The following is a 25,997-nucleotide window of genomic DNA, read 5'->3' as shown; positions in this document are numbered from 1 at the left end:
AATGAAATAGTTGTTACAAAACGGAATGATAAATGAAATTTCAACATTTCCCATCAAGGGGAATTCCAAAGTTTAGCTGTAACCTTTTCTAAACATTTCCAAGTCTCCCCGAGCTGCCCATTACTTGGGAGCCTCCAGCTGCCGAGGAACCTGGGCTGCCAAGGAGCCAGGCAGGTAAGCTGGCAGAAAACTAGGCAGGCTTCTACTGGAAACTTGCCAGTTTCGCTTAGAATTTTGTCAAAATCAGGATGGTCTTGCAGAACATTTTTATTTCAACTAAACATCATTTTCTGACAGAAAATATCAAATGATGTCAGAAAATTTTCAGCCAGCAATAATTAGTACACTTAAGTGCCAAATGCATTCCTTCTAAAGACACTGAGAACATTCAAGATTGCCTCAGGGAGTCAAATGTTCAACTCTGATTGAAGGTCAGTGGGATCCCTCCACAAAGATCAAAGTTCATTCTTCTTTGTATAGTAAAGAACAAATCCTTAACAGGCTATAGAACAGAAAGACAGCTGTATGATGTCTACTTTACCCTTATTAGGTAAGTGTTCATATGCTAATGGAAACCATTTATTGAAATGATAAATAAGTAATTACCTGCATCTCATCTAGTTTGGACTGAATGTCTGGAGGGAAATCTCCTGCTCCACAGCTAAAAGGGTCAAATGGTTCTGCTCCAAAAAGGTCTCTCTCTAGAATGAAAAAAAAAAAACACTAAGTCAAGAGCTAGTGACATAAGGAAGGAGTAGCATGGTGCATGGTAAACATGTCTCCCTACAAAATATCCTGAACAACATTTCCAGTCATCCATTTTGTGAACAGCAATGTTTAAATATAAACTTGGAAGCTAGTCTGATTTAGCTTATTTTCCTCCCTTTCTAAGAATGCTACCAAGCTGATGTTTTCACTTCTTCACTTGTTCTCAGTTATCTCTCTTGCATTTTTTTAGGAATGTTCAGTAATTATCATATCATAGCCTCGGTGAAGGAAGTTCAGGCCTTACCTCTGGTCTCTGTGAGGTAAGTTATAATGGCATAGTCCTGCAATTATTGTGTGTGGGAGTTTCACAAATGAAAAAAGGTGCAGAAGTGGTCACCAAGCATTCATCTTTTTTTATTTATTTAATATATGGCAGAAATAGACTCTTGAAAACTATCCAGGTCACCTGTTTGTTGCTTCTTGAAATCAGGTCAGAGGGTTTGGATAAAGACAAATGGCCCTCTCTGTACACACCAGGTAAGGCCTTGACTTGTGACACAGTTCTTTTAGACACAGCTGGTATTAATGGAAACAACTATTAGCCCACAGGCATTTTAGTTTACTCTTACATAAGATTAACATCAAAAAACAAAAAGTAGTGGACCATGAAAGATCAGTTATCATAGATGTCCAAAGAACCTGGATCTGAAATGGAGCAATACATCTGTACACCTCTTTCTGTCAGTGCCTTACAGCAACTTCTCACTATTCATTTTTTCTTCCTAACTAGTCTTTGTTTTTCTTAATTGTGTCACTGTCTATTTTTAAGGTCCAGTCAAGATCCAGTATCTTCAATATCACTCTACTGTATTAGTTCAATATTCTATTAATCTTATTTCATCCGATTTGCAGCCCAGTTCATTTATTTTTTCTCTCCCATCAGGTACAGATGTTTTTTTCTCCATAAAACGAGTGCCATGTAAATATGCTATTCTTATCCAGACTGGAAGCCAGCTAAACTGGTTTTGATAACCATTTTGCTAACACAGTTTAAACATATTGGTTGCATCACTTGCAAAATTAGGTAACTACATCTGCATGGCTGCCAAAAGGAAAGTTCAAACTATATCTTATCTTTTATCCACCAAATCTGCTAACTATGCTATCCAATTATAAAGTGTATTAATTTATGAGTAAAGAGGGCTATTGATACCTGTGATACTATTAGCCCAAAATATGACCTGCAACATTAGAGTCAAGAGGTTGGAGTCAGCAGTCAATTACGTTACACTGAAAAACAAACTACAAAGTATTTTCTAAATCAAGAAACTGCATGTTACAGTATTACTGTTCATGCAATCAATGTTGAAAGAAATTGCACAGGATAGATACAGAATATAGAATATTAATATATTAATTCTGAAATCTGTTTATAGAACAGTATGTCTAGAGAGCCGTGACTTCCATGGCAATTCTGTGTTTGTGTGTGCATGTGTGTATGATTCACAGAAAATCACGGGTTGAAGTCTTGGCCCCACTTAAGTCAATGGCAAAACTCTCTTGACTTCAGGATTTCACCAACAGGCTTGCCAGCCCACTACTGAACAAGACTGTTCCTTGAAGTTTTATCCTATATGTCCATTGCAATGGAGCATGGGTTTTAAACTAACAATTTAGTATTATTAGTTGGTTTTAAGATATTCTGATTTTAAAATAAAGGATATTAGAGTTCTCATAATTACATAATTACAAACAACTTAAATTATCATGTGCCACAACATATTTAACTAAAATGACTACTTTTGCATTTTTTCCATGACAGGGCTATGACTTTTTCTTTTTTTTTTTGCCATGATTAACAACTAACATTAAGTATGTCAATATTTGTTGTTTCAAATGGATTTTAAGAGGCTATTTTAATGTTTCTGTCATACTTAACATTAAAGTACTGAAGCAAACTGGAATTTGATTGGTTAACCAGAACCTCACAAACTGTGGTTACATTATAGTCCATCTGGTTATATGATGTGACCTCAAACCTTAGGACCATATCCTGGCCCATGGTGCAGCTCCTTTATGCCACCAGAAAGCTGTCCATTGTACGCAGATACAGACAACCATGGTATAGCAGAATCCTTGGCTAGCATAGAACTGATGTAACTGGCCTCTGCACCTCTGGCTTTCTGTACAACAAAGAGGATTTATCTGGGGTGCACTGAAGAGATATGGCTGGAGTACTCTTCAGTTCTGACGATCCCCAGCTGGTAGCCAGCATACGTTGAGCAGCTGAGGGATGCTCTAACTGACAATGAGCGCAGAACCATCATTCTTCTGTAATGTTCAGGAGATTATGTATATTCATTACTATAGATATGAGTTATTCTCATTTTTATTTATTACTTCCATTTCATAATACCAAGAAGATGATACTTTTCAGTGCAACTATTACCCTTCGCAGATAGCTGAAGGCAGTCAGTTTTTGATACCATGCCTTACCAAACACCTAAGGCATACATCAGTGAAATAAAAAAAAACCATGGCTTTTGCATTTCTTAGGGCTGAAATATAACTTCACATTATTATTAAAAGGAAGTTTCTGAACATTTGACTGATATGGAATATTTTCAGTTATTCTGGAATATTTCTCATTTGGGCCCAAACCTGCAAGAAGCAGTTCTGCTCAAGTTAATGGAACTACTCACATGAGTAAGGGTTGCAGGTTACAGGGTTTGATCAGTAATTTCTCCTTTCAGGTGAGGAAATGGTTTGTTTCTACTGTTATTGATTTTATGTAACTTTATCCTTCAAAACTAAGCATAGAAAAACTTATTCTAGATGAGGTAAACCATGCCATACATCAGTTTAATTCATGTTCAAAATTAATTTTATAGATACATATCCAGTGCCATATCGAGTAAACTTTCCAATGCAAATTATGTCTGAACACATTCAGTTTCTAAATACCTATTTTAGGGTTGGGTTTGATCACATACTATTCTTTGGAGAGGGCTGAAAATTGCTCTTGTACTTTAACAATCTCTTTGCTGTACTTAAAAATAACATTTATTTTTCATGACATGTTTGTGAGTGGATGTAATACTCCGAGTTATGAGAGAAACAGACAACGCTGCCTAGAGCTAACACAGTGTCAGGCAGGTGTTTTGCAAGCTTCCTCACACATTTTTCTTCATACAGCCTTGTCCTGAGCAGCCACATTATTGTCGCTGTTCTCCTGAACAGAGGCTGACAGCTGTGTGGTAACTTTGGGCTAGGTAACAACATTTAGGCACAGCTGCACCCTCACTAGGGGATCACCGCAGGCTTGTCTCTCAGAGTTCTTCACCCTACATAAGGAGTGAACCACTACACCCCTTTAAGGGATGCAGCTTCCCTGTGTGACCATCCCACTCTGTGAGAAGCCCCTCTGGTCTAAAGAAGTGGACGACAACATTTCAGTTTGAATGTGCGGCACTTGCCCTGTATGAAATGCAGCCTAACAGCAGGTTAAAAATCAGCAAATACTTAACAAGGAAACTAGTTTTTTGTTACAAAAACAACTATATTACACATATGCATTATACTTAGAGAAAGGTATAAAAGCAATTTTCAAAACAGGATTTAGAAATACTGCACCTGTCAGTTGTGTTTATATCTCCATGACTGAGAACAGTCCCTCAATGAGAGTTACCATTGTAATAATACAGTATTTCCCATCCTGATTATGCAGATTAGGATAGAGGTAACACAGATCCTTTTTGACTATCTATGACATAACAAAGCAGGTGATATTCAAATTTGTTGTAAGATAACTTAAAACATGAGAAATTCTCACCTGGAAATTCCTTTTTGCCACTATATAAATCCATTATACACCTACACCTTGAATACTGTGTGCAGTTCTGGTCACCCCATGTCTAATGGATACATTAGAATTGGAAAAAAAGTATAGAGAAGAGGAACAAAAATGATTAGGGGTATAGAACAGCTTCCATATGAGGAGAGAATTAAAAAGACTGGGACTGCTCAGCCTGGAGAAGAGACAACTGAGTGTAGATATGATCAAGGTCTGTAAAATCATGAATGGTGTGAAGAAAAAGTGTTATTTACCCCTTAACGTAACACAGAAACCAGGGGTCACCCAACAAAATTAACAGGCTTCAGGTTTAAAACAATCAAAAGGAAGTACTTCTTCACACAATGCACAATCTGTGTAACTCATTGCCAGCGGTGTTCTGAAGGCCAAAAGTATAACTGGGTTCTAAAAAATTTAGATACATTCAAGGAGGAGAGGTCCATCAATGACGAGTAGCCAAGATGGTCAGGGCTGCAACCCCTATGCTCTGGATGTCCTTAACCTCTGTCCCCCAGCCAGAAGTGGGGACTGGATGATTGTGTGGATCACTCGATAAATTTCTCTGTTCTGTTCACTCCCTCAGAGGCATCTGGTACAGGTGTCTGTCAGAGACAGGATACTCTGACCCAGTGTGGCTGTTCTTATAGACATATCAGAGAGACACTTTGATGATTATTTAAAGGATTCTATATTGTTTATTGGAATTTTCACAAAGGAAGTAGCTGAACTCAGTTCTTCATTGGTAACTAAAATAAGAACTGAATAACTGATTTTTCAACCCTTGTATTTGTAATGTCTATATAGTGTGGAGGTGAACTTGAAAACTTAATTTAAAATTGAGTTAAACTGAGATTTCTGTGCTCATTAATCCCACTAACCAGGCTGGTGAGACCACTCTGCATTCAAACAAGTTTTAATTAACTTTTTAAATATTCTTTTTTAGCCTCGCTCTTCCTGGTTTGCTGAAGATCTTTCATAATTTCTCAGTTTGTGACAAAGTTGATAACATAATACTGCTAGAATGAGACTTGTGGTATCGGCCATACCACTGACATAAAGATTCTGGATTATTTCAAAAAGGGGAAAAAAAAAACATTGGCTGGTGGAAGCTCTCAGCAAACAATCTGGGTTTAACTATCTTTGCAATTCACCTTGAAGAACCCCATCTTGCATTCTGAGCATTCCCTTTCATAGAAAATTTCTAAATTTTTGGTTTGTTTTCCTAATTGAAACAAAAATAAATTTCAAAGCGTTGAAATCCTTTGTGAAACAGAATTGTCATTCTCCACATAGCTCTATCCCATACATAATAGGGATGGGTAGAGCCAGCGACTGAGGCCCCACGAGCCTGGAAGCTGGGGATGTTGAGGAGCTCAGCTGGCATGCTGGCAGAAAGCGAGTCAGGTTTTGAAGGCTATCTGCTAGGCAGGGTTCTGCTGAAATCCTGCCTAAGTTCTGGGGAAGCATCATCAAAACCGAACTGTCTCTGTGAAACATTAAATTTAAACAGATCAGTAAATTTTGAGAACAAAATGCCTCCTTGGGATTCTACTGACCAGCTCTAAAGGGAGCCATTTTTGGGTGGAATGGAAGTGTGGATGGGAGATGCTATAACTTTCACCAGGAGCCAGCCCCATGAATAGAGGAGGAGGAAAGGTGGCTTAGAGCTTCCTTTGTATCCTTTCTTGAGCTGTAAAATCCCAACTTGAATATAGATTAGTCCATAACACAAATTTATACAGATAAATATAAATTTATATTTATATTTATAAAGACAAAATTTATATTTATATTTATAAAGATAAAAGACCCAAATCTGTCCTTTCTGTGCATCCCAAATTGCACTGAGATCAATGAGATTTTGAGAACATAAAGAATATTGCAAGAATATCCCCTATAACTGAAGCATACCAGGCAGCAGAAAGAGAGTTCTAGGCTATGTTTGAAAAGATTTCTACTGCCAGACTACACTTTTTCTACTGCCAGATGCTTAGGATCTGATTCTGCCAGTCTTTGGTGCTATCAAACTACACCAGCTGTCCCACTGAAATCAGTGAAGTATAGCACTATTCAGTGTCAACAAGAGTGGAAACATTAGGGCCATTAGCAATTGTAAAGACACTCAGGAATATCTCAATCATTCAGTGCCTCTTGACATTTTTGGTATATGCACTCTTCTTACCCACTTTTCAGAACATTTGTCACCCTCTGGATTGAAACTAGGTATCCAGGTTATCAGTTCAATTTAAAATTACTTTATTTTCCAAAATTAATTCAAAATGGTTTGTCAATAGTCAGATCAAGACTAAAATATATTTTCTCTATATTCTAGCAGAAAAACAGCTTATCCATTAGAGTAATGGAATTTACAGGCAGACTGGTGCAACTCATTAAACAGATGTTTTCAGAGAACTATCCACAATGATTCCAAGATCTCTTTCTTGAATGATAACAGCTAATTTCAACCCCATCATTTTGTTTGTATAGTTGGGATGATGTTTTCCAATGTGCATTACTTTCCATTTATCAACACTGAATTTCACCTGCAATTTTGTTGCCCAGTCACCCAGTTTTGTGAGATCCCTTTGTAACTCTTCACAGTCTGCTTTGGACTTAACTATCTTGAGTATTTAGTATCAGCTGCAAACTTCGCCACCTTACTGGTTAGCCCTTTAGCCAGGTCATTTATGAATATGTTGAAAAGTACTGATCCCAGTTCAGACCCTTGGGGGACCCTTCTATTTAACTGTCTCCACTGTGAAAACTGACCATTTATTCCTACCCTTTGTTTCCTATCTTCTAACCAGTTACTAAGCCATGAGAAGAGCTTCCCTCTTATCCCATGATCCCTTACTTTGTATAAGAGCCTTTTTGAGGGACCTTGTCAAAATATGGATTTGGTATTTCCTTTATGGATATTCATTCCTTAAGCAGTTAATGAAATCATTAACACATGCAACACCTGACCTCAATGTTAGATGTTAATGACATCAACTACTGCAGTAGTATCATCTCGTGTTCAAAACTCAGGAGTCAGTCCCCCAAAATTATGAGACTGACTTTAAAATCATGAAATTTTAAAACAAAACTAATGTTTGTTCTCATTATCTATTTTCTGGTTTTTGAGCCTTTGAGGTTTACATTTTCAAGATTTTCTTTTCAACCATGAGGGCTAGAAATATACTTTTTAAAAAAATGAAAACTGAGATTATGTTGTATGCAGAGGACTCAAAAGATGGGGCTTTAAGAAAAACACCAAATATGATAAATCTCTGTATACAATTGCACCACTGCTGTTCAAAAGAAATACAAATACTTTCATCAACTATAAACAGCCTTTCAGTTCACCGTTAAATGGCAAATTCTCTTGCAGTGTTTTTCTGTTAGGTTAAAGAAATTAAAAGCAGGAATGATCTTAGTCTCATTTACACCACTTTTCTACACTGAGTTAATGGTTAACTTAATTGGAGTCACTCCTAATTTACACCAGTGTAACTGTGATAAGAATTAGGTACCATTTCTGGTACCTGGTACCTTTGGGCCTGATTCTACTTCCACTGAAATCAATGGACTTTTGCCACTGACCTAGATGAAACCAGGAAGTGGCTCTTCATGTGTACACTAGGTGGGAAATGTGCAGTGAAACATTCTGCAAGGTCTGCAGATCAAATTGAACCTTGATGTGAGCAGGCAAAACACCAATGACTTCAGTGGACTTGTAGTTGGGCTGAATTGGGTACTCTACTTTATTTAGAACATTCTGGGGTCAAAATCTGAGAGCTCAGCAATACTCAGGATAGGGCTTCTAGACCGTGTCAGGCAATAAAATGCAATATTCCTCCATCATGGCAAAATGCTGGAAACAAAATACACTACTTTCATACTGAGATTCTGAGCTTTTATCTCTGTTTCTCATGGATGACATGAAAAGTAACATGAACACTATTACCCCAATAAACTCTGAATATTCAGTTGTGAATCCAACTTTCCGTTCTATACCATCACCACTCTTTCCCCCCTTACCCCCCACCAAATGGAGGTTTTCAAAAAATATTAATGTTGAGAGCAACAATGAAGAAAATGTAATTGGAAGTCAAAATACTTCCTGGGTTAACTTTTTAAAAAAACCATACTATAAAAAGTAAGGAAGTTTTAATTCCCAACCATCAAATTGTGAATATGATAGTTTAATCAACTAAATGAATTTATTCATTATTTAACTTGGCAGGAACTGCAAAGAATTTGGTTCAGATGGCATAAAAATGAAATGGCATTATCAGACATGTGACTAACAAAAACAGTAAATGGCTTGTCACGAAAATGTCAGTAAACCATTTTAGATGCTTTATTAAAAAAACAATATAAGAAAAAATTAGGTCAGTCGTTACAAAACTTACTGATCTCTGCAGATCTACTGGGTACTGGAGGAGGCTGTGTGCCATTGCGAGTAGGTGTTGATGACTGAGGGGATATGGGAGAAAAGGGAACCATATCAAAGATGTCAGTGGAGGGTGATTTAGGTGTCACACTGCCTGCCTACAATAAGGACAATAAATATTAGGGTAATATTTCACATGAAAAAATCACAATACTGTACTTTTCAGCATGCAGAAGAGCTACAGTATCAAAAATAACAGCATGCAAAAACCAGCTCCTGACACCAAGCAAATGGCATTCACAACCAAGAGTTTATGGGACATGCTAAAACCCGAATAGCATTGTAAATTTCACATTTTCAGTAAATCTGAGATAGCCAGAAATAAATGACATTTAGACCTGAAAGAGCTGGAAAGAAACAACTCTAAATTAATAAGAATTTGAATAGAGGTACTATTCCCAAGACCCATTTAAGATAACAGGGCAACAGCAATAGGCTATATATTTGAATGTACAGAAATAGTGACTGAAATTAAAAGATATAATTCCAATATTTTTTTCTTTACTAATTTCTCCTTATATAACATGAGTATTTATTTGACAACCTATGAGAGCTGCTGTCCTCAATGCATGGAATGTATGTTGTGATAAGCAATAACCCGGACATCTAAGACACTGACAAAATGTAATATTAAAATCCAAAATAAAAAAAAATTATCCTTGAATGGGGAGCAGAAAATATTTCATTATGAAAGCCCCGGATTTTTTAGCAGACTTCAACAAATACTGGATAAGCAAATAAGTTACTATGGTTCCAAATTCACATTGAAATAAAAAACATGAATCACAGCTCATACAGCAGTTCTACCATCACTCCCAGGACATAGAATACAGCTCAATCTAGTCAATACAGAACAGACGCTAAAAATAGCTTAAAAATTCAGAATGACAAACCAAACTAAGGCAAAATATATACCACTGATATGGGACAGAAGTATGCAAGTTCAGTTTTACTCACATTATAGAAAATAAGCTTCCGGAAATACTATAATGCCAGATGAAAAATGTACTATTTCCTAATTACTTGGCAAAATAATTCCCAATTTGCTCAAAATGCTGACATGAAAGAGGTTGTAACCAAAGGATTAAGACAAACTGATTTAGGCAGATTATCTCAATGCTACAACCTGTGTGATAAGCAGCCTTAACAGATGCTCGCTCATGGGAGTTCCACAGCCCTCTTGGGCCATGCAGCTGTAATGGGAATGTTGGAAAAGTATTTTCCTTTCTTTAGTAGTTTCTATGTAGCTCAAATTGTCCCATCACAGAGATGCAGTCAAAGACAGTTCCATTCCAGAAAAGAAGGGCAGAGCTGGAGATCGGAATGTGATTCCTTAGCAGCACATTCACTCTGTGCAGGATAAAGTAAAACCTTCTACCTATAGAACTAGATTATTATTATTATTATTATTATTATTTTTAACATAAAATCCATATACAGGCCAAAACCAGCCTTCTCTGCTTCTTGAGACTACACAAATATTTCCCTCATCCACAGCATTCTCTCATTCAGCATCACTCCAGGAGGTGGTGGGGAAGAAGGGGAGATAAAGCAGAGAAAGGCTCTGAAATCAGTGGAGGCAGAATCTCGTTTTCAGTACTTCTTCCTCTCTCACTGAGATGTTCCTCTACTCCCGAGTGTGCAGTTTTCTGCAAAGTGGTGTTTTCTGCAAAAAGCTAACCTGTTTCTTGAATATGTTGACTCTCTCACTTCTACAGACTGTGCAGCTTGGAAAGATTTTATGTATATATAATCTGTATAATATATTAAACTTGGGCTGGAGAGAGTCCTAAAGAATTTATTTCCTGTATATTCATCTATATAGTCGTCATTCAATAGTCTTTTGTGGTATTGTTTTCTCAAAACCACATTATTTCCAGCTCATTAATTTGGAATTCATATTTTATATATATATATATATATATATATATATATATATATATATAGTGGGATCTGGAAATACTCAGCCCCTCTGAGAATTGGGCCATTTTTAGTTACATGTATTGACATGCCTAATGTAAGGGCTCCACATATAAAAATTTTGGCTTGTCTTTTTACTTCATTCTATTTAATATAAATAATTCTCATGCATGTTTGTGGTAAGATTAGAATTCAACTTCTTTTTAAAAAATGATTAATTTATATGGAACTTCACACACACACACACACTCTTGTTGACATCAAGAGGCGTTAGCACATGCACTTCAGAGAAAGCCTATGGGCCAATGGTTCTTGAGAGCATATTGTTTATGTGCAATAGACTCTTGTTAACTGCACATGGAACTCCCATTAATATCATGGGAGTTCTGTGTGTAATTTTCAGGCTGTGTAACACAAACAACAGTAATCAAAAAGTGGGCAGATCTCACACTCCTCGTGCAAACAGAACTCCCAATGATGTGAGACGGGGTTTGTCTGCATCAGGAGTATATCAGGCCCTGCACGTATTTATGAGCCATAGATTACCCTAGATTCACATGCAGATTTCCCACTGATGTTCATGGAAGATTTTTGCGTGAATTGTGGCTAGTAGATAATAACTGAGAATTTAAGGTTATAAATAGGTCTGCAGAAGCTAGATAGATATGTAAACAATATTTAAGGTCAGTCTTAAATGAGTCTTTTTGGTAAAAGCTTTTCATTCATATTTTGCTGTTCAATATTCCAATTTCTTGTCGTATTCATTGGGCATTTTGATAGCATTAATACAACTAATTTTTATTAAATTTGATAATTAGTGATTAATTCAAAAAATAAATGTGTACTATTAAAATCTGGATGAACATGAGAAGCATTTTTATTCAGTAAACACATGCAGAAAGCCGTGATAATGTTTGCCAAATACAGCCAAATGTCATTTGCAAATGGAGAAAAGGTTGTGAGTATTGACAAATTGTTATGAGAAGGCAGTCAATATGCATGTTACAGATCATTTTAGAATAAAATAATTTGCAGCCTTCATTTTGCACAGAGTTCATATAAACTATAGTAAAACAAATATAATGGCTGATAGTTCTTCTGGCTAATCAATACTTTCTCACTTACCCAAGTTCTCTTTCTACTGAAAAAATTAAAGCCCTCCAAATCAGACTTTTGGGACACTGTCTTGAATAACGTAAATACCTATTATTAGTGTAATTACTCTATCAAAATAGCAAACTAGTCCAATAAATATAGCACATACAGGTAAACCATTAGAACGTAAAGAAGAAGAAATGTTAAGAAGTTGGAAAAATAAAGTATTATCTTAAGGATATGATGCAGGCACCATAAAACATCTCAAAAGTCTCCATATTTTAACAGTACCCATAAAAAACCTACAATACATCTGATCTGTCCTTTAACCACTGTACAAAATGTATAGTTTAATACAATCAACACACAACAGAGAACATAGGAAAATAGAAAAAAAAAGTTTTTGCACAGCAGGATTACACGAGGTCTTGGGATGCTGTATTCATTGACTGGCTTGGGAAGACCACTTTTTGAAGGTGGTGGTGTTAATAGTCCAGATGATAGTCTGGAGTCAGGAGAGCTCATAGGAGTAAGTGTAATGGAAGAGATATCTAAACAAGGAGTTGAATCCTCATTATTACACCAGAAAAAGGTGGAGGGTCTTTGAAACATATGTTGATCATTATCAGACTTTATGTGCAGCAACTGTAAAGGAATCACAGAAAGAGAAAATATTCTAAGGAATAGAAAGTAGTAATGTAAGGGAAAGAAAAAATTCACATTTTATATTTTAAAAAGGTGTTTGCAAATTGCTGTTCAACAGAACGCTAAAGAATTTTTTTGTAAATGAAAAGAGAACCTTAAAAACTCATAGTCATTAAAAGTATTCCAGTATTGGTGGGAACAAAGAAGATTCATATATTAAAAATTCAATAAAAATACAATGAATACATTTTCTATGTGGGCACAATGGGTTGAACCCACAAAAATCTGCATGCAACAACATACCTACAAAACCCCATATTTGCACATGCAAAACAGTAGTTAGGCACATAATTAGGGAGGAAAGTTGTTGTGGTTAAAGTACAGGCCAGAATCTGGTTCTCTGTCATGTTAATACACAGTTCCACTGACCATTTTTCCCCCCCAAAATAAAAAAAAATCATATAATAAAATCCTCATACAATAAAAGCCTGCTATGTAGGCAGTTTATGGGATTTGTTTTATTTTGAATAGGAAGATTGTATTGGCTTCTTTGGTTACTCAGCTATAGAATATGAAAACTATACAGTTCCTACACAGAAATATATATCCTTATAACATTTTTGGTACAACAACAACTAATGCACTTTTGAGTTGAAATGAGATGTGTTTAACTAGATAATTCAAACAGTGTCTGAGATCTACTATCACAAAGGCTGAAATCCTCTTTCCCCTAGCACAGGTAAACAGGGTTCATGACACAGCAGACCTGCTAAAACAATGAGGGGTCCTTGTGGCACCTTAGAGACTAACTAATTTATTTGGGCATCAGCTTTTGTGGGCTAGAACCCACTTCTGTGGTTGTGCTGAGTGGGGAGCCCCTTGCACGTGAACAGTCCAGCATTCTGGGGACTTCTAGCAGAGCAATTATTTCCAGTCGAAGAGGGGTGAAGCATGAAGGTTCTACCAATTCCCAAGTCCTTCCCACACAATGGCCAGAATAGCTACTGCAGCCTTTGAGTAGCATCACAGGGGCTGGTCCTTGTCTGCTCTGTGACTTGAGGAGAGGATTCCTCCCCTCCCTACCCCCAAACGCACAGTCAGCAGGGAATCATGTTTTAGATGTGGTGGGCGCTAAGAAGTGTACTTATTCTCATCACCCAAAAGTCTGACAGTAAAACCTTACTTCCCCGATTTTATTTCCTTTCATTTTTAACTTGTTACTTCCTTTTGTTTCCTTTATCTATTTGAATGTTAAGGTTTAAAATAAGTTGTTTTAAAATTATCCTAATAATATGTTTTCATTTATAATTCTATAGACCTCATTTCAAAAACAAAACATACAAGCATTATTTGAAAAGTAAGTGGAAAGGTTTTGTTTGATTTTCCCTGCCACGTCCTGAGTTGAGGTCAAGGTTCTGTGTTTCTCATGAAAAAAATGATGGCTTTACAAACAACTAAATATGACCAGGGAGTTGCACTCCATCCCCTGCTTTAAGTGTTTGTGATGTCATCATTCTCCCCCCCACACACTCCCCGGCCTCCAATTTGTCCACATCCTTTCTGTAGTGGGGGCCCCAAAACTCACCGCAATACTCCAGATGCGGCCTCACTAGTGCCAAATAGAGGGGAATAATTATTTCCCTCAATCTGTTAGCAATACTCCTACTAATGCAGCCCAATATGCCGTTAGCCTTCTTGGCAACAAGGGCACACTGTTGACTTATACCCAGCTTCTCATCCAATGTAATCCCCAGATCCTTTTCTGCACAACTGCCCCTTAGCCAGTCGGTCCCCAGCCTGTAGCAGTGAATGGGATTCTTCTGCCCTTAGTGCAGGACTCTGCACTTGTCCTTGCTGAACCTCATCAGATTTCTTTTAGCCGAATCTGCCAATTTGTCTAGGTCACTCTGGACCCTATCCCTACCCTCCAGTGTATCTACCTTTCCCCCCAGCTGAGTGTCATCCTCAAACTTGCTGAGGGCGCAATCCATCCCATCATCCAGATCATTAATGAAGGCGTTGAACAAAACTGGCCCCAGGACAGACCCTAGGGCACTCCGCTTGATACCGGCTGCCAACTAGACATTGAGCCATTGATCACTACACATTGAGCCCGACAACCTAGCCAGCTTTCTTCCCAACTTATAGTCCATTCATCCAATACTTGCTTTTTTAACACAATGAATCAGAGGGGGTAACCAATGTCCAAGGTCTGCAGGATACTTCCCTCTCTGGTTGTCTCTGGGGTGGGTCCTCCCTTCCCTCAGGGAGGGCCCCTTTGGGCAGCTTTGTCAGTGCCTTAAACTTCCCTCTGCTCTGCACTGCTGGGGCTGTTGGCTGCAGGTCTGCTCACCTCCAGCTCTGCCACCCAAATGAACTAGTTCCCTATCTTTTAATTCCTCCAGCAGATGGAGCATTTGCTGCAGGTGTGGCGGGGCTGGCTGAGCCCAAAATAATCCCTTAACCCCATGATACCCAGTGTGCGGTTTGTACACCCCATCACAAGGTGCTACAGATCGCTTTTAAAAAAGAGATGTACCCAGAACATCCATGGGCGCTGTCTTCTCTCTTCAGCTAATTTTGAAGGTCTTAGCCAGGGCCGGTGCTGTAACAGGCATGCATTTCCAGGGGCAGATGTAAGGGTTAGAGCAAGGTCAGCCAACATGCAGCATGAGACCCAAAGGTCACATCACCTTTGGCTTTTTAAAGATAAAAAGTTAAAAAGAAAACCCTTAAAACAAAAATCACAAGCCTAAACAAAGTAGAATCTCCCCCAAACTGTGTTGGCTCGTATGCTGCCAACTACTGGAATCTAGCACCACAGCAGCACCTTTCCTTGGCAAATTGTTCTATAATGGTGTCCAGCTCCATCCTTGCGGTCTTGTCTTCCTCAATTGCAAGGAAAGCAAGGTCACTGAGCCATGTCCATTTTTCCCTTTTGGTCAAACATCATCACGAAAACTTGATACTATGAAACTCAAGTAGCTCTGGATTCCAAGTGACAAACTGAACACCTCTGTGCCCTCTGTAAAAAAAAAAAAATACAGCCAGAAGGACACAATCTCCTGAATCAAGTCTGAAGAAAATTATGAGTATTTTCCCATGAAATTAAGAACTTCCTCTGTTGCCTTTTCTAAAGTTATATTTTGAAGTCACTTGGGATGGAGGAAACCAAACAGGGTAGCTACCTCTTGAAACCCTTCACGTTGAGATTTTAGTTCCCTGTTCTGTCTAAAACTTCAAAATATTTCCTTCAGTGGTTATCCTTTGCTTCAAAGATACAATTGTGTGCAAATTCATCATGTGCAGCATTCATGGTCTCTTCCTGTGGCTTGATTCCCACCTGTTCTGAGATTCTTTTACAATTTCCTTGTACTTTTCTTCAGATCAGAATTTGCTAACCTCATTCACTGTGCTCTCAAATGTCTTGGCACAGATAAATTTTCTTTGACTGAAGGATTCCAGCGGCTGCAGCCATGATAACAAAGATCCTATGCCACCATCACAGATTGAGGTAGCACATCCAGGCCATCAAAGACAAGTTGTTTTTTGCTCTCGATGTGTGTCCTCACTGCTCCTGCATTCGGCAACAGTTTCAGCTTATAGGCATTCAATTGTATTCTGAAAATTTACTGTCGTTTCTTCAGTGGATTTCATCTGAGCTGCCCATTTAGTCTTGCAGATTGTCTTTAAATGTAAAGATCTCCTTCATTCTTCAGAAGCCTGTTCAATTTCATGTGCTGCATCTATCCTGCCAACTTCTTCTGGGGTCTGAAGCACATCATCAAGTTCCACTTCCCTTTGCAAAACTTTACTGTTTCAAGCAAGAGCGTGACAGTAACAATCATTTTGGACTTAATCACTTGTTTTCCCTATTGATGGTTAAAGTCTACAAACTATTTATATATTTCCTGCAAAGTTCAGAAGAAAACCTTCAGATCTGGACTGGCCTTATCTTCAGCAGCATGCACCAAAAGTATGTAAATTTGATGTGCTGAGCAATCAATGTCTGATGCATACACTTTGTCTCCTCTGCTGACAGATATTCTCTCATTTTTTGCTCACAGTCCTCCACAAGCTCTGGCCATAACCCTGGCCCCATCATATCCCTGTCCAGACATGTCTTTGGGGTCTAATCCATACTTGCAGAATACAACATTAGTTAACTGGTCACACAAGGAAACAGCATCTGCCTCACTTGCAGCCACAAAGCTTACAAAATGCTCTTTAATACCTACTTTTCCTTCAAAATGATCAGTATTAAACAGAAGCAAAATAGTCATCAGATCAACATGGCTAATATTCACAGCTAACAGCTTAGCTTTTTTGCAGCTATTAAATATGCATCTCCTGGCTTCTGATGCTAAAAGACTTAAGTTCATCAGTAATTGTCTTGCTTAAGTATTTGATTTCCCTTAGTGTCACTGATATGTTGGGCAAAAGTGATAGTGAGCCTTGCAAGTAGCGTAATGATGTTCAACTAAATACCACCATTGTTGCTCTACAGCACTTCACAGTGGCCATGAAAGGGAGACCTAAACTAGTTAAAGTTTTGACAGCGTCAAGCAATATTTTTAGTACTTCTTGCCATTTCGTATTATGTTCAGATGCTTTTTTTCAAAATGTGCATTGATACTATGACCCTTCGTGAACTGTAGAGCTGCCACGTGTGACTCCATATGTTATTTGCTCCTGCCAGGAACAGACACTGACTTTAGAGTATTCTTTCCATCACTGTTAACCATGCCGATTTTCAAGCATTTGTATCCTTGAACAACCAACAAATTTGACAGCATGCATAATCTGAAAGAGATGAGTATACTTGCCACTTGACATGCAAATCTTCAACGTGGTACATTTTTCATTCTGTAAAATGAAGATGAAAAATGGTGGCCTATATGACAAAAAGGAAACTGTCCATATGGCATATCATTCTTTGTGGACTGGTAAGGACAATCTATGCAAGCATGTGCAACGGCTCAGATGATAAAACAATCTTGAAAGTGATTTATCAGATGGGAACGTCAAACCTATTTCAGCAGGAAGACTGCTTTGACCTGCTTCACTGTTGACCGGCTCATCTACAGGGATGTGGGCTTTTTGGTTTTCTATCATTTATGGGATCTTTGGCTTTGTAGCTCATCTACAGGTCATCAGCTGTGCTTGTTTCAAGCAAAGTTTCTCTGAAAATATCATCAGCTATTACTACAGGTGCAACTTCAATGGTGCTTCACAAATTGTGTTCCTGACTTAAACCTTGACACAATGACAGATTCATGCTTGTTGAACTGAGATGCAGTTCTTGACTTTCTACTTCAGATTGCAGGAGTTGATCATAAAGTTTACAAAATGATAGTGCCTGCTGCTTAGCATCTTTGGAAACAGTTTATAACAAAACCTCCTTTTCTTTTCATTTGCTGAAACCAGACTTTTATTTGTATTTATGGTTGTCATTATCAGGTATCTTCCACTATGAGAATAACTATGTTGGAAATATAGGCCTAAATAAAGTGTATTTTTGTGCTGCTTAATTTGTCCTTCAGTTGTGAAGGTATCCCTTCAAAAATGTTGACTTTCTATGTGCAGAGAGAGAGAGAGAGACAGACAGACAGAACTAAAGTGGAGCTGGCTGGGGAGAGTCCTGAGCACGCAGACACATACTTCTCAGGTTTCAGAGTAGCAGCCGTGTTAGTCTGTATCCGCAAAAAGAAAAGGAGTACTCGTGGCACCCAGAGTACTTTTCTTTTTAAGTACTTCTCAGTGTCCCAGAGCAAGAGGAGGATAGGGAGTCTATGGAAATAAACTTCATTTTCAACAGCAACCTGTTCATTACTGGAACTTGCCCAGGGGCTGTGACCCCTGTAGGATGGGGGTAGGAAACTTCTGCTATCACCAGCCACTCTTGGGCATGCTCAAATGCTGTGTAATTTTGTAAAGGCATTGCAGGACATGTGGTTGTAGGTTCCTATAAAAATGAGGGCTGGTGGGCAGGGGCAGTGTTAGACACATGCGACTGATGCAACTGCAGTGAGGGGGCCCCTGGCAATGGTGCCTGACTCAGTTACTTGTGAGGGAGGGCCCCCAGAATTGGGTTGGGGGCAGACGACACAGGCAGAGGAATAGCAGGTTCAGTTGCTTAGGTGTCTGTGCACTTGTAGGGCTCCTGCAGTTCCAGGGCTGCTCAGCTGCACAACATATACCCAGCTCAGCTTCTGCCATTGTTTGTGGCCTACTGGAACCTCTAAAAAGAGCAATGTGCTGGTCCCCACTGCCCACATTTGAATTTGCCCAAGGAGGGGGCCTCCACGAATTCTGATTGGTAGGACCCCCAATGGCAGAGCCTCCATTTTGGTCAAAGGCTCTTCCCTCCCACTGCCTGGGAAAATTCAAATGCTGGCAGCAGGAACCAACGTGCTGCTCCTCCTGGAGGCTCTGAGTGCAGCTCTGGTGGCAGCATCAGCAGCAGTAGTTCGTGGCTCTGGCTCCCGCAACAGCAGTTTTGGCTTTGGCAGAAGCAATGGTGATAGCTCTAGTGGCAACATCAGGGCCTGGGCCAGAGAGAGCAGATGACACAGCATGGAGCCGGGAGGTGGTGGGTGGGAGCAGAGTAGGGATGCAGAGGAAGGGACGAGTGTAAGGGGGTGAGGCAAGTGAGAGTTTATTTGAATGTGGGACATGTGATGGCATGTGGGAGCCCACAATAAAGACTTGTGCTGAGGCCCATATCTCTGTTCCTCTGCCATGGCACATAGGAGAAGGAAAGGGGGAAGGGGCGGGGGGAACCAAGTGAAGCCCAGTCAGCACTTGCTGACCTTGCTGATTGTTACATCTGCCGCTGTGCACGGCACTTCTGTTGTATGGTCCCATTTGAGTGGCAAACAGCTGAAAGAAACCTTACCAGCTAAGATCTCAGAGAGACACTGTTTATACTCAGGTTTCAGAGGAACAGCCGTGTTAGTCTGTATTCGCAAAAAGGAGTACTTGTGGCACCTTAGAGACTAACCAATTTATTTGAGCATGAGCTTTCGTGAGCCACAGCTCACTTCATCAGATGTGTACCGTGGAAACTGCAGCAGACTCTGCTGCAGTTTCCACGGTACACATCTGATGAAGTGAGCTGTGGCTCACGAAAGCTCATGCTCAAATAAATTGGTTAGTCTCTAAGGTGCCACAAGTACTCCTTTTCTTTTTGTTTATACTCAGTGGTTTCACCCCCAGCACTCAGTGGGAGGCAGAGAATTCAAGGACTCTGCCCCCGGCCAAGAGGAAGGAGTTATGCAGGCACATGAGTGCTACATGACGGATCTTGGGGAGAGGAACTGCTCCCTCAGGACCTGAGTAGGATATTGGAAATGGCCATGCCATGCATGATGAACACGTCAAGGAGGCTCCAGGTTGACAGGTGCCAGGACCCTTTCCCTTAGATAAGAAATTAGTCAAGGAAGAAACAAAGACATATTTTACACTAAACAAAGGTAAGGTCAGGCCAGGAATCAGCAGACACCTGTGATGCAGTGAGATCCAAAGGCGCGCATATCTTTTCAGTCTGTTTTTCTCTCTCTGACACTATTTTCCACTTTGATTGGTTTCTTCCTCTACTCTTCTGATGGTTTGTCTTTTACTATTTCCCTTACATTGCTCTTCTCTCACACACTGCCCTCCTTCCTGACTGTTCCCTGTTATTTATTCTCATCAAGGGGGTTCTGTGGTTGTCATGGCATTTCCTTCAGTTTTCTTTTTTTCTGATTCTGGAATTCTGGTTAGTCAGATACTGTAATGCTTGCAGATGCTCGAGGAATGTCTTGAAAAAATATCCAACATTTGAAAAAAAATCCTTCTTGTCTCTAGATCAAAGCCTGTTTGGCTGGTCTGGTGAGATGTTCCTTAGCAGTCAGCCAGGGCTTGGTATACAACTTCCTATGGAAACAGATAGAGTCAACGTGGTTGTGAATGATTACACTTTCAATCAATTGTATATCCCCAGGAAGGCTGGTGGGTAGAGCTGATCCCCTTCTAGATTGCTTCAGGCAGCAATAGTGAAAAAAGGCATACCCAGATTTTTTAAATAATGAAAATAGGTTTATTTAAAATAAATAGATGCCCTCAGGGATCCATTAAAGTTGTGTGTGCAAGTTCTCTCAAAAGCAGTATCTAAACTCTTATTGTGATACAAATGTAAGCAGCACCACCATATGAAACCAATAAGGGGAAAATCAGATTGCCCCCCACATAATCAAGACCAAATGGAAGAACGACCAGTGATTAATGTACTGCCAAACCACTAAAACACAGAGGAAAAGTAAACAGCACACACACAAGAGTAATGGAAACTTTAGCTGTATATCCAAGTGACTGATTGCATGAAGCAGAGAACAAAACACCAAAAGCCAGCAGCAACACCCCATGCCAACAGTTCAAATGCCACACACGAGTATAGCTTTACAAAAACTCCAAAGCTCTATTCCCAACTAAGGAAACCACATCTTTCTAACCACGATACAGTATTACTAATACTTCTCACAGACTTATTCGGGAAGTGGTAACAAATGTGTTAATCTGTTTTGCATAAGACTTCTCGACTGACAGTTATATATCATATTGAGCAACTATTTAAGCTTTTAACATCACTACCAGCTTTGATAGAGATCATTCTAAAATAAAATTTAAAATAATATTATGCAGAAACTGATTTAATTTTTTAGAAATGCACTGAATGAATATAAATTCAAATAGTAAAAATAATACAGTTACAGAATCGTAATGGACGAAACATGCATGCAAAAGACTTGCTACTTGATGGTTAACTTTCTCTTTCATTCTTTTGCTGAACAATTTGACTTTTGGCTTTCTGCCTTGGTTCTCATTACTTTTAATGCCTTGGTGTATGAATGCAACTAGAGATATTTTATTCTGAAAGTTTTTTTCCCCTTTCCAATTCAAATTCACTTCAGGACATCATAGCTTTATTAGGGTGTTAACTTGGATGGTATTGCAATCGCCATAATCATGTATCGGTATAGATATTGATGAAATAAGTGACAACAAAATTTCACACAAGGGAATCAGAGGTCATATATTCACTGCTGAAAGCTTAGGGCCAAATTAATGCCAGGTGTAAACAGGTGAAACTCCATGACTATCAGTGTTTCCCACCCATTTACACTCAGGATGAAACTGGGTTACATGTAAATTTGAAAAATTTAAACAATTAGAATTTACAGCTCTGTAAAATCCTAGGCCAAAAGAAGTAGCTTTCAAAAATATAATTTGGAAAAAATCTTTGTCATGCAACATAGGACTATATTCAGTTTTTTTACACAGTTCTTTCTCAGTCATACTCCACTGGCCTGTAGTTTATTCTCATGAAAAGCAGTATCCTAGCTGCATAACTTCAGAGCTGCTCTATTTAAGTCCCTCAGACAAGCCTCTTTAAAGCCTCAGGGAAGCTCCATGCTGAAATAATGCTCCAAATATGATAATGAATCTGCAAAGTAATGTTTTAAGAATTCCTTTGAAAAGGTTACATAGTAATTTAGAACCTGTAAATATGAGGTTCTCCCATTCCTAGTTACACTTTTATCTATATATTTAAACAAATTTCTTACAAATTGGTGTTCCATCTCAGAATAACACATGATCTCAGATTTCTTAATAATCTGCATTATCAAAAGGACACAATGTCTTGTGTGCCGGGAACTTCCAGTGAAATGCAATAAATGCATGACATTATAATGGTATGCATTCTATTAGCATTTGCCATTACTGCAAGTTATGTGGATGCCAGGTTCTATGTCATTTCATTGGGTTACCTATATCAGCAGAGCATATGCTGTGTAATTACAATACCTGGTTCTTATATAGCGCTTTCCATCAGTAGATCTCAAAGCACTTTATAAAGGAAGTCAGTAGCATTATAAATCCATCCAATCATTTACTGAAACTCATTAGATCAGTGGTTCTCAACCTATTGACCATTCTGGGCCACATATGTGGCCTGCAATGTGTTATGTGGGATGCATCCAATACTACCTGTATGGCCCTAAGGATGTCACATGGCCCACCACTCTGTGGTGACTGGGTCACAAGTGGCCCGCGGGTTGCAGGTTGAGAACCACTCCACTAGATCATAGTTTGAGTTGACTGGATTGTTTAAGAAATAATGTGCCCATATCAAACCCATTTTCCACTGTTTTTCTACATTTCCGCTCTTTTAAATAAATCCATTTAAAATGTATATTTTAGTTTCCAGTTATTTAGTTTCCAGTTGTCTCCACTTGACTTGTCTCTATCCTTACTTAAAATATTTAGGGAAGTCTTGTTTCTATTTTGTTTTTTATCATCAAATTAACGATTTTGCATTACATTTCACATGTCCATGCCATGTGTTAAAACAGGACTTGATTATAATGGACAACTAACCTACCATTCCCACTTGTTTCAGGGACTCTAGATAAGAGGAGGCGGCACGAGTAAGATTTTGTACTGTCATACCATGTGATCTTTTCCAGGGTCCTCAATAGCAATTTTTTTTGTTTGTTTGTAAATTTCAACTGCCAGGCAGTTAACAAATAACAAATTTTAGTTTTTAAAAGTTTACATGCAGAATGCCACACAATATCACCCATGCACAGACATACATCTGTCTTCCCTCACAGAGTAGAACTCTTGCAATAAATTCAAGCATACATAGTAGCATCCTTTATTTGAAAAGAGAAAAAGTAATATATGTGAAATTTAGTAGAGTACAGTCTTTTCTCATTTTATGCCTAAATGTACTATATCCCCCTGTAGTGCACTGGGACCACAACTTGCCATCTCTCTTTGCATGGGAATTCTGCAGGATTTTTACATAAATATCAATGTCAAGACTTAGTTCTTGTAATTTAAAATACCTTTTAATGATATTAAACCAATAATAATCATGGTTTTAGAATATGAATATCAGTAACTGTCTTCTGTTTGAATAGGAACCTTTGCTCCTGTAAAAAAACTGCAGCTTTACATTATATGGCCATCTAAAGGGAAAACCTTTTACTTCTATTGCAACACTGAGAGACTCTATCCGTTTTTTAAAATCTAGAAAACCTTTATCACAGTGAGCATTGCATTCTCACAAGTATTCTTCATATCTCTGAACATCACCAGCATTAATTAGAAATAGCAATTATACACAATCATAGTTGTACAGATGTAAGATAAAATGTTTCCCTCAGATCTGTTCTATAACTCTTAGCACCAAGATTCAGTTCTCCCTACATCCATAGAACACCCACTGAAATTAAAGTGAGCTCTCCACATGGAAGAAGAGCAGATTATTGGAGTCACAATCTACCTTGAGAATCTGAGAGTGAAATAATCTCAGTCACTTCCCAATATCACACTCTACAAAGAAAGCAAAGAGACTGAAGGAATTAAATTTGAGGGGCTGAAAAGAACCTTTTAATACGCGATACAAAGATCACACATTCAATTCCTGATCACTGAAATTTACCATGAAGGCCAGAGTCTGCTATTTTTACTCCTGCTGAGTAGCACCTCAATCTACAAATAGTGCCAATGAAATTAAAAGGATTATTTAATAGGACTTCATATGAGAAAGTACATCAGAATCTAGCCCAGAATGTTTAATATATCTCAGGCCATTCTTGAGAACTAAAATATACATATACTTACAACCTTTTGCATCCCTCAGATATACTACAGGCAAAAAGGAAATATTTTAAAAAGTGGAAGAGGACTAGTACTTCGAATCATGATAATAAAAATTAACACTCATATTATTAATATTAAGTAAAACAAATGGTTTTAATGGAGCATATGTTTTTACTTTTCTTTAACAATCATACTGATTTAAGATGATGAAGACAAATCAGAAAAAAACAAACCAAAAACAAAGTAAATGTGACATGGATGACAGATGAAATTATACATTTGTATCCTTAAAGTGCAGTTAACATATTGAGTTGATCTAAGACAAATATAACATATCTTTTTATAATTGTAGTGTTTTGTGACTAGACCTTTTTAGATGCAACTTGATGGAAATTTAATCCTACATATTCCATATAAAATTACAACCCCTAAACTCAGGCATTATTTGATTAGATACTGTTTAGTGTATCCAATCACTTTTGAAGTTAACACAGCTGTGTTAAATTCTGATTGTCAGCACTCCTCTCAAAAATAAAACAATGTAACAACATTCCATTTTATCTACTCTTTTACATTGTATCTTATACATCTATCACAACGAAATCCCCCATTTTACTTGATATGCGGCCCTCCAGTCCATCCATGGGTAGGACTTGCTGGGATGGGCAGGAGGAAGAGCTGGCCTCATGCTACCTTGACTACCTGCTCTTACTGGACTGGAATGATGATCATATTCAGGCCAGTTATGTATCCCCTATATGGAAACTTGTCCCCTAACAACTCAAGTTCATGTGCTGGGCCTTCAACAAAGATGACTGGTTTTGCTCAATTATTTTTCATGCTGAAGAAATCCTTAAACAAAGATTAAAAAAATTGTTCCTGGGAGAATTTTCTAAGAGAATTCAGTATTCCTTACTGAGGACATAGGAATCTGGATTCCACACAGCATATGTACCACATAGTTGCCAAAAAAATTCCTCAAGAGGTAGAGCTGAGTCAGATCACCAGTCCAGTCAATACTTTGCCAAATCCATACCCATGCCTCTCCTTGGGAGAGGTCAACAAGATAGAATCAGGTTAATATTTAGTAATTAAAGAGGCAGTCTGGTCCCGTGGATAGAGAACTGGCCTGTGAGTCTATGAATGCTCCACACCTCTTGCTCAAAAGGACATTCACATCGAGCTCAATTGTAGCTTTGCCAGAAGCCCCGCACAAGAGACAGTGCACGGTTGCACTGCCCCAGGAGCAGATGTGGAACTAGAACAACTAGGAACCACTCCTCATTTCTTCCCATTCATCTGTGCGTGGGAGAACTGTTGGGGAACGATGATTACAAGGACCCAAAATTGAGATACCCCTCAAAATGCAATGCAGGGAAATTACTAACAAGTTGAGGGTTTTTTTGGATAATAATTCACAAACATAATGTTGGACTTTGAGTAAAAGATCTCTGAAAACCCATGTTTAAAGAAGATAAGAAATGTTGACATAAAGGGTCATCAGCTTTTCCATAATTCTCCATTCAAATAAAACTTAGTTATGAGGATACATACTAAATTTTGATATTGAAATATAAAGATGAAGAATTGTTAAATTATAATTTTTGTTAGAGCTTTGTTAATTCAGTAGTTTATAATTTTGGATAATAAATAAGTTTGCATGGGACAATACCAGTGCCAAGGCAA

General features: G+C 38.3%; 1 protein-coding gene across 16 annotated transcripts in view; it reads right to left on the bottom strand.

Annotated features, from left to right (window-relative positions):
- GULP1 (GULP PTB domain containing engulfment adaptor 1) overlaps positions 1-25,997 on the bottom strand; it is a 287,093-nt gene that overhangs the window by 16,503 nt on the left and 244,593 nt on the right. For 15 of the 16 annotated variants that reach the window (XM_048869679.2, XM_048869678.2, XM_048869672.2 and 12 more), the window contains 3 exons: positions 12,435-12,659; positions 8,959-9,097; positions 607-701 (listed from right to left, as the gene is read on the bottom strand). In XM_048869679.2, coding sequence (XP_048725636.1) covers positions 607-701; positions 8,959-9,097; positions 12,435-12,659 — 459 coding nt within the window. The remainder of the gene's footprint in view (positions 1-606; positions 702-8,958; positions 9,098-12,434; positions 12,660-25,997) is intronic. The other variant, XM_048869680.2, reaches the window with a different exon arrangement.

Source organism: Caretta caretta, chromosome 11, assembly GCF_965140235.1.
Source record: "Caretta caretta isolate rCarCar2 chromosome 11, rCarCar1.hap1, whole genome shotgun sequence".
In the NCBI taxonomy this organism is placed as follows: domain Eukaryota; kingdom Metazoa; phylum Chordata; order Testudines; family Cheloniidae; genus Caretta; species Caretta caretta.
Note: the sequence above shows the minus strand (reverse complement) of the source record. Positions and strands in the feature narration are given on the sequence as shown.